Below are 12,305 nucleotides of genomic sequence, written 5' to 3'. Positions count from 1 at the left end.
TCAAAACGATGAATTCTGAAGCACAGACTTGTTATGTAAAACTAGTTTTGATATAGCCACCCTACTGAATATTCTTTTCAAAGTCAGATTGCACCAGACACATAGTGTGCTTCCTTTCCAGAGAAATTTAGTTGAGCACTTTGAACCCTGGAAGTCAAATTGTTATACTGAAAACTATAAAGTCTTTGTCCATTCCTCTTAAAAGAGAACTGCTTAGAGATCTGGACATTGGATAAGCTTTACAGCCCAATGTAATGTTGGTTAAAGATCTCATTTGGTACTTTAGAGAGGCAGCTCCAAGTACTACTCTTGATAAAAGAGGCTTATTTTCTCCTCTAGCTTTACCTCAAAGCTCAAGTTTCTACCGTACAGGCCCCCCTGTAACTAAGAAAATTTAAAACACAAACCCATGTTGTCTGAGACTGCTACTCTTTAGTCTAAAGCACTAGATTGGAGTAATTTTTACTTTAGGGAATCATTCAAGTGCTAGATTAAACTGCTAATGTGTCCTTTTCAGTCTTGACATACTGCCATTGTAAAAACTCTGAATGAGAATCAAAAATCCATAACAAATATGATTGGTAGATAAGCACATCATCAGGAGTATAATAGTTTTTCAGTTGAGTTCAGTGAAACTTTAATGCTAAAAATCATTTTGCAAATAATGCCCTAGAGTATAGTAGGTGTCAATTGTTACTTTTTTTTCTGAACTGAGAAACAGGGAGCCAGAGAGACAGACTCCCACATGTACCCTGACTAGGATTCACCCGGCAAGCCCACTAGGGAGCAATGCTATACCCATCTAGGGCCATTGATCCGTTGCTCAGCAACTGAGCTATTTTAACACCTTACGCAAGACCATGGAGCCATCGCCAGCTCCCAAGGTTAACTTATTCCAACTGAGCCATGGCTGTGGGAGCAGAAGAGAGAGAGAGAGAGAAAGAAGGGGGAGGGGAAAGGGTAGAGAAGCAGATGGCCACATCTCCTATATACCCTGTCCCAGAATTAAACCCGGGACATCCACATGCCAGGCCGAGGCTGTACCACTGAGCCAACTGGCCAGGGCCGCTATCTATTAACATTCAATAATATTTAGGTTTTTTTAAAGTGTACTAAAATAATTTCTGTAGAGTTTTTCAAAATAAGAGATTAGTTAAACAATCAAATGCTAAATTGTTACATTTCCATGATCTGTGGAAAGTGGAGACTATACCGATGAAAACGATTTTATGACCAGACATTCAAAATGTCTTAATTTTTTGTGTTTTTTTATTTAGAAATTACATTTAATAGGGTGACATTGATCAATAAAAGTACATAGGTTTCAGGTGAACATCTCCACAAAACATCTTAATTTTTAAATGAAGTTCTCTAGAAACAAAATAACTTTCAGACACTTGGAATATTTTTGGAAGTGTAGCCACAATTAAAATATCACTAGTTTTTTGTAGTTATTTAGGTATATATTATATAAATAGCATTAATAGTTCAAATCATAATTCCTTTAGTTTCACTAAGAAATTTCTCCAATTTAAATGTTATTTTTAAGAAACAAAATAAAAAGACTATTTGGATCCTCATGCAATTTGTTTAACTGGTTTGACTAACTTAGTAAATTCAGTCAGCCAACAATAAGATTGAATGAATTTTTTGATTACCTCTTTTTCTGAGTTATTGTAATTAAACTGAAAGAATAAAGGAGGCTGATTTGCCTTTAACATCACAGTGCACTAGTTTTAAGGCAGAACTAGAAGCCAGTATTTGTCTTTTATATGCAATGATCTCGTAATGTGAAAGAGACCACGTTATTGATAGATTACCACAGAAAAACTATAGTACCTTTGTCCAAAATCACTACTATCATGATATATAAAAGACAAATTTTATGCCTTTGAGTTAGCAGCAAATGTAAAACAGAATGTATCTTTGCTTTTTGTCTTTTCTGTAGTTTTGGATGGTATTCATTATGTGCATAACTAACACTGTTTACTGTATGCTTCTGTCTGATCAAGTGCATGTTTTAAAAAGAAAGTTACTGTTTGCTTGCTTAAAGTTAAATGTTATAAATTTAAACATGTTCATGTAATAATCAATTTGTTGAGCATGTGTTCACGCCTTGTCACATGATTATTTCCTCTACTCAGAATGCTGCTTACAAACACAACACAGTTAACCTTGGCATGCTGCCCTATGGAGGTATTTCAGCAATGCATGCAGGCAGAAGCATGACTTTAAACTTGCAGACTAAGTCTAAATTTGATCTACAAGAACTACCTCTTCAGAAAGTAAGTATGGAGTGCCCTACATGTGTCAGCATACCAAAGCCAATTAATGTTGTTTGTTCACTTAATGTGTTTAGGCTGTACATACACCCCTGCTTTATAGACTCTCACGGGTTCATAAAGCACAGGGGCAGGTAGAGCCTGAACTCTTCTTATGTGCCTAATGAATATTTGTAGCTGGACTGATTATCAGATTCCTGCTTTACAGCTTTGCTTTTTGGATTGAGCAGGTACATGGCTTTATGTTTTGCTTTAAAACTCATTTTTCATATTATCAATTTTATTTTTCTTTTATTCTTTTTTTTCCATAAATATATATACAGAGAGAGAGAGAGAGAGAGAGAGAGGGAGAGAGATAGCCCTATCTTCACTTACTGATCTATTCTCAGAACAGAGCTAGAAATTATTATTGGATTTCTGTTGATTCCTTTGGAAAAGACAGAGCTCTAAGTTAGCAGGGAAATTAAGTGATTAACACTTCAAAATGCTTTTTCAGCCCATTTTCTTTTCAGGAAATATTACACAGAAATAAAACATGAGAAACAACTGTGTGGCTTTGCGAGCAAATTGTTACCCATCCTAGGCTAATGCAAAAGTAGCAAGTTCACATAATTTTAAAAGAAAATGTAGGCTCATATGAAAGGGAATGCATTGTAAAAGGAAACATTTCCATTGTCAAAGAACCATTTCTGCTTGTTTTATTCAGGCAAAAGTAAGAATGCACATTTTACTCATTTAAATTGATTAATGCCTTCTGTCTTGGTTACATTTTGAGGGAGACCAATGACTCATTTTTGCACAATATGTCATTATGGCTTTATTATTAATGTAGTCATTAGCCTAGTCATTTTTCACGGAAAAAGCAATGCAAAGTGAGGATAACAGAATTACATTTCTCTCTCACTAAAATTCATGACTATATGGAACAAACTCCTATCCTAGCAAAATGAGGGTTAAAAAACCCTCAAATTCATGTTTTATTGTCCAGTTAGTCTGAATAATAATTCCTAACTCTGGAATGTTTGCTTCCCCCTGTGAGTGAAGGAATAAAATCAAAGAGACATTTATATTCACAGCTCTATCATTACTTTGGGAAAAAAAGACTTACTAAATTAAGAACCTTTGAATGGTACTTTCTTTTCCTGTCCTCAGTCTTGTGTTGCAGGACCAGTGGTGTGCGGGTAACTTTTTCTCGGAGAGAAAAAGAACTGCCATGATTTTTAATGTTTGCCAATGTCATTGATATAAACACCCACTCTGCAGCCAGTGTCAAAGTACTAACTTAACATTGCTTAGCTCAGAATTGGGACTTGAGTACAAATAGTTCCCGGGAGCTAATACAAGTCAGCTTCAACATATTACTATCAGCAAGACCCTTTTCACGGGAGCCAACTCTAACGGACCTGTTCTTGTTCTCTCCGGTGCCCAAGGCTCTCATCCTCAGCCCTAACAAAACCAGTTTTCAAAGAGGCCTTGAAATTTATTTGCACTAAGTAATAGATGAGAATCACTATTTTAATAGGCACCTTTCCTGGAGGGCTTATCAGTTAACAGAAATCAAACCCATAAACTAAAAGGATAAGGCTTCAAAATTCTGTGATACTAGAGAGGTCTTGCCATGAAAGAAGCTATTGCTTGAATCCCTTGAAATGATACCCGTTGAATAGGGCCGTATTTTGCCTAATTTTTAGCCCTTTTTTTTTTTACTCATCAGTCTATAGAATAATGCTGATATATTCAGTGTCTGTAAATTGGCACTATACTTTGAAGCACTCTTTCTGAATGTCTAAATTATCTCTACCTATAATTTATGTACCTCTGTACTGCTATATTAATTTTCTGATGTTGTTTGGGGTACCCTAGAGAATAATTCATTAATGATTACTACAGCTCTAGGGTGGTCTATAACAGAAATATTGCAGAGTTATAATATCAGAGACTCTTCAACCTTCCTCAGTTGGGCATAGAAATGACCTAAAGGAATTCTCTTTGGAAGCTACATTAAACTGCAAACCAGGAATAATAGAACTATTGAAAAACTCCACCAGGAAATGAATTAGCATCAATACCATATTATCCAGAGAGAGAGAGAGAGAGAGAGAGAGAGAGAGAGAGAGAAGGCAGGGGGTGGAAAAGGAACACAGGCAGGGCAAGTATTCTTTTACCACCAAAAGATTTTATGACCCAAAATTATTAGTGTAGGGCCTCTAAAGATTAGGCCTGTAGGCAGCTGGGACAGCTTTTACCTTGCCACCAGTGCAAACCCTATATCATGTGCGGGCACTGGGTGGTGTTTATTTAATTGTGAGATGATTCCAGCCTCTGCTTCCTCCCGTTCACTCCAGTCTAATTCTCTGCCCCTTCACCGTTGGGCGCCAGTACGTCTGTTCTCCAGAGCTTTCTAAACTAGAAAATTTGTTTGGTTTTTCGGCCAGGCTTTCCCATTACCCTCTTTTAAGATGCAGCCTCTCAGATTCTCCCATCTTGGATCCACTGACTATTGTTGCTGACTGGTCCCATGCTGGAGGCTCAGTTTCTCTGAACTCTTCTCTACAGGAAAGTAGATAGACAAAATTGATTTTCCTTTGATCTCCGAATTCATAAAAGTCAACTGCATCATTTTTGTCTAGCTAATTAAGGTAATAAAAATTAATATTATATATTTATGACATTTACAGCCCCTAAATGTTTGTTATCTACAAGAATCCCACTGAAATATAAAATAAGATCAATTTATAAACACAAGCTGTTCATTCTCCCACAGAAGTCTAGAGCTGTCTTTTTGTTCATAAAATTCCTAAATGCTAACAGTGGCCATCTCTAGTTAGGTGCTATGGCAAATGACTCCAGGGTGTGTCCTAATAAGAATGAATGATGATCCTCAGGAATTTAAATTAACATTTCCACGTATTAGAAGTTAAGCATGGGAAAGAAAGTTGCAGCATACTTTTGTGCAGTGATGGTTCCCAAGGGAACATTCAGGGGCTGAAATCCAGACTCTCCCCTTGCTCTAGGTTGCCAAGCCTTTCCTCTTGCAGTTAGAAGAAAGGAGCACCTTTTCTTATTTCCTCTATCACACTGAAACAGTCTTTTTGTGAGTTATGTGCCCAGAGAAGGGGGCCATTTTGTGATTCCTACTGTCCCCACATCTTCACTCGGGTAATTGACAGAAAGGTACCATTTGTGTGGGCGGAGATCCTAACTCAGTACATTATTTCTTTCTTGATTTGGGTTTTGTTTGTTTGTTTGTTTTTTAGTTTACCAAACTATATCTAGTTTTTTATCTCAACATTCTTTAAACAAATTTGTAGTAAGCTAATTAAAAGATAACTATTAATGACTGAACTATTTACATGGTGAATATTTACATGGACAGAAAGGGCAGACTCTCCCAGATTTTGCTACGTGTTTTGAATATTTCTAATGTTTTCATATTTATTACATACCAGATGAAGTATTGTATATTTTTCATGGATTAAAAGCTAAATATAAGCCTTCTATACTATAAACAGGAAATTACTTTTTCTAATTTAAGTTTATGGAACCTATTAAGGTATTAAAAGAATGTAGATAAATACAACAAAATTAGTTTGATAAATTTAATTTTCTTTAATGTTTTAATTTATTGATTAATTCAGTTTCCTTTAGAAATTAATGGTACTTATGATCAAAATATTTAAGACATAAATCAGCTATTAAATTATAAAACTTTTATATTTTCTATTTATTCATTCATTCATTTATTCACTTATTCATTTATCATTTATTGACTGCCTCTCCAAAAAGCATTTAGGGCAACTTTCTATGATGTTATTAATGGTTCCATGTGCTTCTTTGGATGTGTTCTGTTGTAATTGAACTTAGCTATTGTCTTGAAATTGTATGTTATCAGAGAGAAATATAATACAGTTGACCCTTGAACAATGTGGGTTTGACATACATAGGTCCACTTATAAGTGGATATTTTTCAGTAAATACTGTAAATGTATTTTCTCTTCCTTATGATTTTCTTAACATTTTATTTACTCTAGTTTATTTTATTGTACAAATACAGTATGTAATACATATAACATACAAAATATGTGTTGATCAACTGTTTGTGTTATTGGCAAGGCTACTAGTCAACAGTCGGCTATTAGTAATTAAGTTTTAGGAGAGTTTAAAGATATATGGGGATTTTTGACTGCACAGGAGTTGGCACCCCAACCCCAGGTTGTTCAAAGTTCAGCTGTATTGTAAAATGTCGATTCAAACTACCATTTTTATTAGCCAGATTAATGGTAGAATAAATAAATATTTTGATAGAATAATAAAGAATAGGCTTTATTGAGACTGTACTATGTACCTGATACCATGAGGTACTTTATGTTTTCATACAACCCTCACAAAAATCCTTGTATAGTTGAGAAATCTGAGGCTCATGTGTCACAGAAAAGAAATCACCTGTATTTTGACTGTTGTACTATTGTAACTCCTGCACCTAGCATAGTAGCAGCTAGAATTTGAATCTGACTATGCTTAGCACCCAAGTCCCTGCTGTTTTTACTATATGATAATGCCTTCTCAAATGTTTATAAAACCTGACATTTCCTTAGAACATAACTCATAACAATTGATAAAGCACTTCTATAGACACTATTATCTCATGTCATCTTCATTACAATCCAGAAAAGTAGATATCATGGGATGAAGAAAAAAATACACAAGTGGAATATATATTATATTAATTGATTCAAAACATATCATACCTTATATGCTACAGATACATGCTTTCTTAGTTCGCTGAGCTTAATAAATGCTAATTGTTACCTTGCACTTTTTAAGATCCGCTTGTACTTCCTGAGAAGTATTTCAGCATCACCAAAAAATATTTTTGGTAGCAGTGAAAGGCCCAAGTTTTGAACCCAAGAATACCATAAATTAATCATCCATGCAACTGCAGCCTCACGACATGCATGGATAAGGATGAAATCATTGGCCTTTTCTAACTCTCCATCTGTGCAGGTGTCCAGCCGCCACTATAAATAGTGTGGTCTCTTCTACACTATAGCAATTGATAATTTGTTTTCTTTTCTTATTTTTTAACTTCTATAACCATAATATGTATAAAGCATAGCACCAACTTCTAATTGGCTTATTAAAACAGACAATAATATAGATTATAGTTTCAAGGGAAGGAACATTGAAACTATGGAATATAGGTATTAAATAATCTTTTCATAGAATTTTGCCCGAAAGAAGATGGCCTCAGTATCTGTTTTATTAGTTGATACTCATTCCACTATATTTTGAATTACATAAACTTAAATAGCAATGCTTGCACCTAAACTATATTAAAATTTCTTCTAATGTCTGTTCTTACTGGATCTATCAAATAACTCAAGATCAAATAGAAGCAACATTTTATATGCACTTATTCACCCTAGTTCTAAGTGTTACTTACTTGATACCATATTTTTTCTGAAACCAAAGCAAGATTTATGTGGCACCTTGGGATAATTTATGCTTACAGTTTCTATTGATCTTGCTGCATTTATTATTGGCTACCTACCCTCAAGAAGGAACCCCATAACTTTCTAATTGTGCAGAATATTTTAATCTTATAATCCACGTATATTTTCATAGACAGTAGTTAAAATTACCACAATAATGTTAGTATTCATACAGATGTTTCTTCATCATTATAATAAAATGCTGGTTAAAAAATTATCTGAACATTACCTTATCACCTTCAGATTGAACCCTGTGATATAAGAATAATTTAGATTCTAGCTTGTCATATATTTGTCTTATATCTACTTTTTTTCAAAAATATGCCAGAAATGAATAATATAACAATAATTTCACTGGAAATAATTTGGGGAAATATTTTTAATTTATTTCTGAATCTATGGTAAAGCCTTTTATAAACTATGTGACAATTATTAAGCAAAAATAGATTCTTGAGAATTTATATATAAAAGAACTTATCTAGTCCAGTGACTTTGCTCTTGTCTGCTAATTAGTGGGGATAATAAAAGTTTGAGAAATTCACTTATTGCATTTTGTCAGAGAATTTATAAATTTTGTCAGAGAACTCAATAAATTATTTCCATGATCTATTTCTGCAAACTTAAGTTACCCCTACGGTGTCTTAATCAAACACAAAAAATATCAGAAAATTCTTGAAATTAATAAAGAAAATGGCTTTAAGGCAATTTTTTAATTTTGCTATCTAGTGAAAGTATTTTTCTTATATGTCTGCATGTTTGTGTTTTTTTGTTTTTTGGGGTTTTTTTTGTTTTTGGGGGGGTTGGCCATGAAATAGAGAAAGTAGTATGGTTCCTAATCCTAATTTTTAAAAGAAAAAGATTAATTTTTAAACCAATGAAGAGCCTATATCATCATGATATTAAAAATTTAACTAAAGGTTTTTAGTCTCTTTTTTTCATACCAGGAAGAATTTTGCGATTCTCAGTTGCTCTCTGTGAGTAGGAGTCATGCCTAGCCAGCTAAACCAAGTGTAATGGAGGGAAGAGAATGGGGGTAGTATGGAGGGGGAAAATAAGATACCTTTGTTGAATTCTGGCCACGTCTCAAAAATCTGTGTTGCACAGACCTAGCCAAATGAACCCATTTATTATCCCACTTCAATGGCAAAGAAATCAAGCCAGAAAAAAACATGGGTTAGTAATTCTTACCCTGAATAATTATATTAATTTTAATAATTTGATTTGTCATATTTTAGTATCTAGAAAATTTATATATGGATATATGCACACATGTAAATGTGGAAAAAGTAAAGACTATTAAATTAGTGATTAAAGACAGATAGACATTGAATAGTTATCCAGTTATTTTCAAGTAATATATACTTTAAATGTGTAATCTACACTTGATTTTCAAATAACACAAGGAAATTCATTCTTAGCTAACCCAGGAGCTCCAATTCAATACCTTTTCTTTTTATTTGTTTCACACTTTCTGATAAGCTCATGGAAAAAAATGCACGTGACCAAAATATAAGAAGAAAATTGAGTTATCTCCTTACTTCTCATCATATTCATTAGACCTTAAGAAAGCTTCATCTTGCCTGACCTGTGGTGGCGCAGTGGATAAAACGTCGACCTGGAAATGCCGGTTCGAAACCCTAGGCTTGCCTGGTCAAGGCACATATGGGAGTTGATGCTTCCTGCTCCTCCCCCCTTCTCTCTCTCTGTCTCTCTCTCTCTTCTCTCTCTCTCTCCTTTCTAAAATGAATAAATAAAATAAAATTTTTGAAAAAAAAAAAAGAAAGCTTCATCTAATGTCATATAAGTCCTTTTTCGAATAGTTAAAAGCAATGCTTTTTAAAAATGAATGCCGTCAGAATATACATACGGTGGTTATATAATCATTTTCTAAAGGAGAATAACTTGGACTATGCCATATGTAATCAGATTAAGCCTAGCAAGCAGCCCAACTCTACCATGTTATAAAGAGAATGATCAAAATTCTCCCAATCTAGGTTTGAAGGCCAACCTCACAGAGTAAAGCTGCACATACAAGCTCTAACCTGGCTTTATTTATCTGTCATGATCTTTCAAAACATTTGCATAAAATAGAATAGGAAACACTAAACATAATATCTCACTCATAAGAACTCCTCAGGAAATCAAGTAGCTAATATCCATGTATCCTATTGGTAAGAGGAGGAGAAAACTTTTGTGAAAAGTTAATCTGCTTTTGGAAGAAAAATATTTTCCATAATATAATATAATCCATGATATGTGATTACTTGTTACTATTCATGGGAATTATTATTTGCTAAAAATAATACACAGTAAATCAGAGAAAAATCAAATATATATGAAGAGTTTAAACTTTAATGCATAAGTGACCACTGTGATTCTAATATACAATGTTATTTGTTGCTTTAATTCTTCCCTCAAAGCTATCTATAGATAATGTCATATAACCATAAATTTTACACTAGTGCTAACACTATCTTGGATTAGTGTAAGACATATGCAGTATCAGTATAGCCTTATAAAATTTGTTTTGCACTATGATTTGGAATATTAGAAGTTACATACTAGGTTTATATTGTTTCAATTTGTATTCTAAATGGTAATATCATAGTAAAGAAACAACCAAGTTTTAAATGTTCTGGTTTTATCAGTTGGCTAATATTATTCTGATTATCTTTTTCAGGTACTGTAATCTAAACTTTTCTTTAAAATTTGGTAAATAATTCTATGATTGTTATTTTAATTGAATTTCTCACTGCTTCTAAAAAACTGTCAATTTAAAATTTTTTACTGAGTAAAAAGTGTATCATAATTCTTCCAATTCAGGATATATGTTTCCTATAATCAAACAAAATTAATTTTACCATAATTGTTAGGAACTCTTCAGAAAGCTATGGTAAACTTCTATTACATCACTAAAGAGTGCCATACCATTTTTGCAATAGACCCCGTCCCAGCAAAGCAACATTTTAGACAGTGGACAAGAAGATGCATCTCCTAGTGGCCAATGGAATCCTTATCCTCTTGGGAGGCGGGATGTACCTCCGGACTCCATTACTAAAAAGGTAACCAATTTTAAGTTAATGACACAAACCATGAACTTATATTGTAATATGTAATCCATATCTTATGTCTTAATACCATTTCTAACTTTAGAAATAATTTAGGCTAAATATTATCTTACTATAAGAAGATTGGTTCACTATAAGTACATTGAAAATCATGAAAAATGAACATTGCCAAATGTTCAGAACTGGTAATAAGTTTTTATAAACATTCTGCTGTCTCTTTGTGGATACTAGCACCTCTCACTACTGCCGGAGGCCCACCTTTGAAGTGGAAGTATAGGAAGAAGTGTAACATATAATTCTGACTCTCTGGGCTTCAGCATTATAGTGTAGCCAATTTACATGAAATGAAATCTGAAAAAAAGAATCGATTAGTGTTTCTAAAGTCATAGTTATTCATTCATCCAGTCATTCATTTAATAAAAGCTTAGTGAACCAAGCAGCACTATGTTGTGAGCAGTTGCTAAATACTTGGGCACAAAAATTAGTAAGATACAATGTCTGACCTCTAGGACTTTTTAGTCTACTAAAGAGATTGAATGATAAATAAGTAATAATAAGACTACATGTTAAGATGCCATAATGAGTTTTAAAAAGACTCTGAGGGAAGATAACTGAAAAAGATGTGAGAGACAAGGGAATACTAGAATTGCAGAATATATTTTTTAAACTACAAATCAATAAGAAAAGACATACAGTGCAATATTTTAAAAATGGTAAAATACAAGGAGAATCAGAAAACTAAATAAATATTTTAAAAACTGAAAATTTTAATTAAGAAAATGCAAAAAAATGTTATTTTACTATTTTATACATGCTAAACTTGGAAAAATTAAGTCTGAAAAATTAAGGTTGTTTGCAGGTATAAAAGCAATGGAAACTCTTTTATACTGCCTATGGGAATAAAAAGCACAATTACTTTTGTAACAATTTAACTTATAAAGCTAAACATGCACATACCCTACATTACAACAATTTCCTTTCTAAGATATTATTCTAGAAAACTCCTGTACATGTTATTCAAGATATTTGTAATGTTTAGAATAGTTGAAAATTGGAAAAACTCAATGTCTACCACCAGGAAAGGGTGTACATAAATCTTTTATGCACACACAGGAATATTTTACAGCATGGAAATTAGTTAACTATAATTATGATAAAGTGTATAAATTGTAAATTGTAATTTGAGTGAAAAACGAGTTTCAGATGATAGCATACATCAAAAATATATTTATAAATCTCAAAAATAAGCAAAATTAAAGTATATTGTTTAGGTATAAGTACATGAGTAAAAAAACTACTTATATAAGGGAATAGTTAATAAAAATTAAGGATTATTGTTATCTCTAATGAAGAAACTGGGCCTGACCAGGCGGTGGCGCAGCAGATAGAGCATCAGACTAGGACCTGGAGGACCAGGTTCAAAACCCCAAGGTTGCCAGCTTGAGAGTGGGTTCATCCGGCTT

The 12,305-nt window shown here is 33.2% G+C and overlaps 1 protein-coding gene across 3 annotated transcripts in view; it reads left to right on the top strand.

Moving 5' to 3' along the window:
- LRRC7 (leucine rich repeat containing 7) overlaps positions 1 to 12,305 on the top strand; it is a 598,371-nt gene that overhangs the window by 510,155 nt on the left and 75,911 nt on the right. The window contains exons 22-23 of one of the 3 annotated variants that reach the window (XM_066268909.1): positions 2,145 to 2,285; positions 10,717 to 10,836. In XM_066268909.1, coding sequence (XP_066125006.1) covers positions 2,145 to 2,285; positions 10,717 to 10,836 — 261 coding nt within the window. Of the gene's footprint in view, positions 1 to 2,144; positions 2,286 to 10,716; positions 10,837 to 12,305 lie in introns of those variants that run through there. The other 2 variants (XM_066268907.1, XM_066268908.1) reach the window with 2 other exon arrangements.

This window comes from Saccopteryx bilineata, chromosome 3 (genome assembly GCF_036850765.1).
Source record: "Saccopteryx bilineata isolate mSacBil1 chromosome 3, mSacBil1_pri_phased_curated, whole genome shotgun sequence".
Taxonomy (NCBI): domain Eukaryota; kingdom Metazoa; phylum Chordata; class Mammalia; order Chiroptera; family Emballonuridae; genus Saccopteryx; species Saccopteryx bilineata.
Note: the sequence above shows the minus strand (reverse complement) of the source record. Positions and strands in the feature narration are given on the sequence as shown.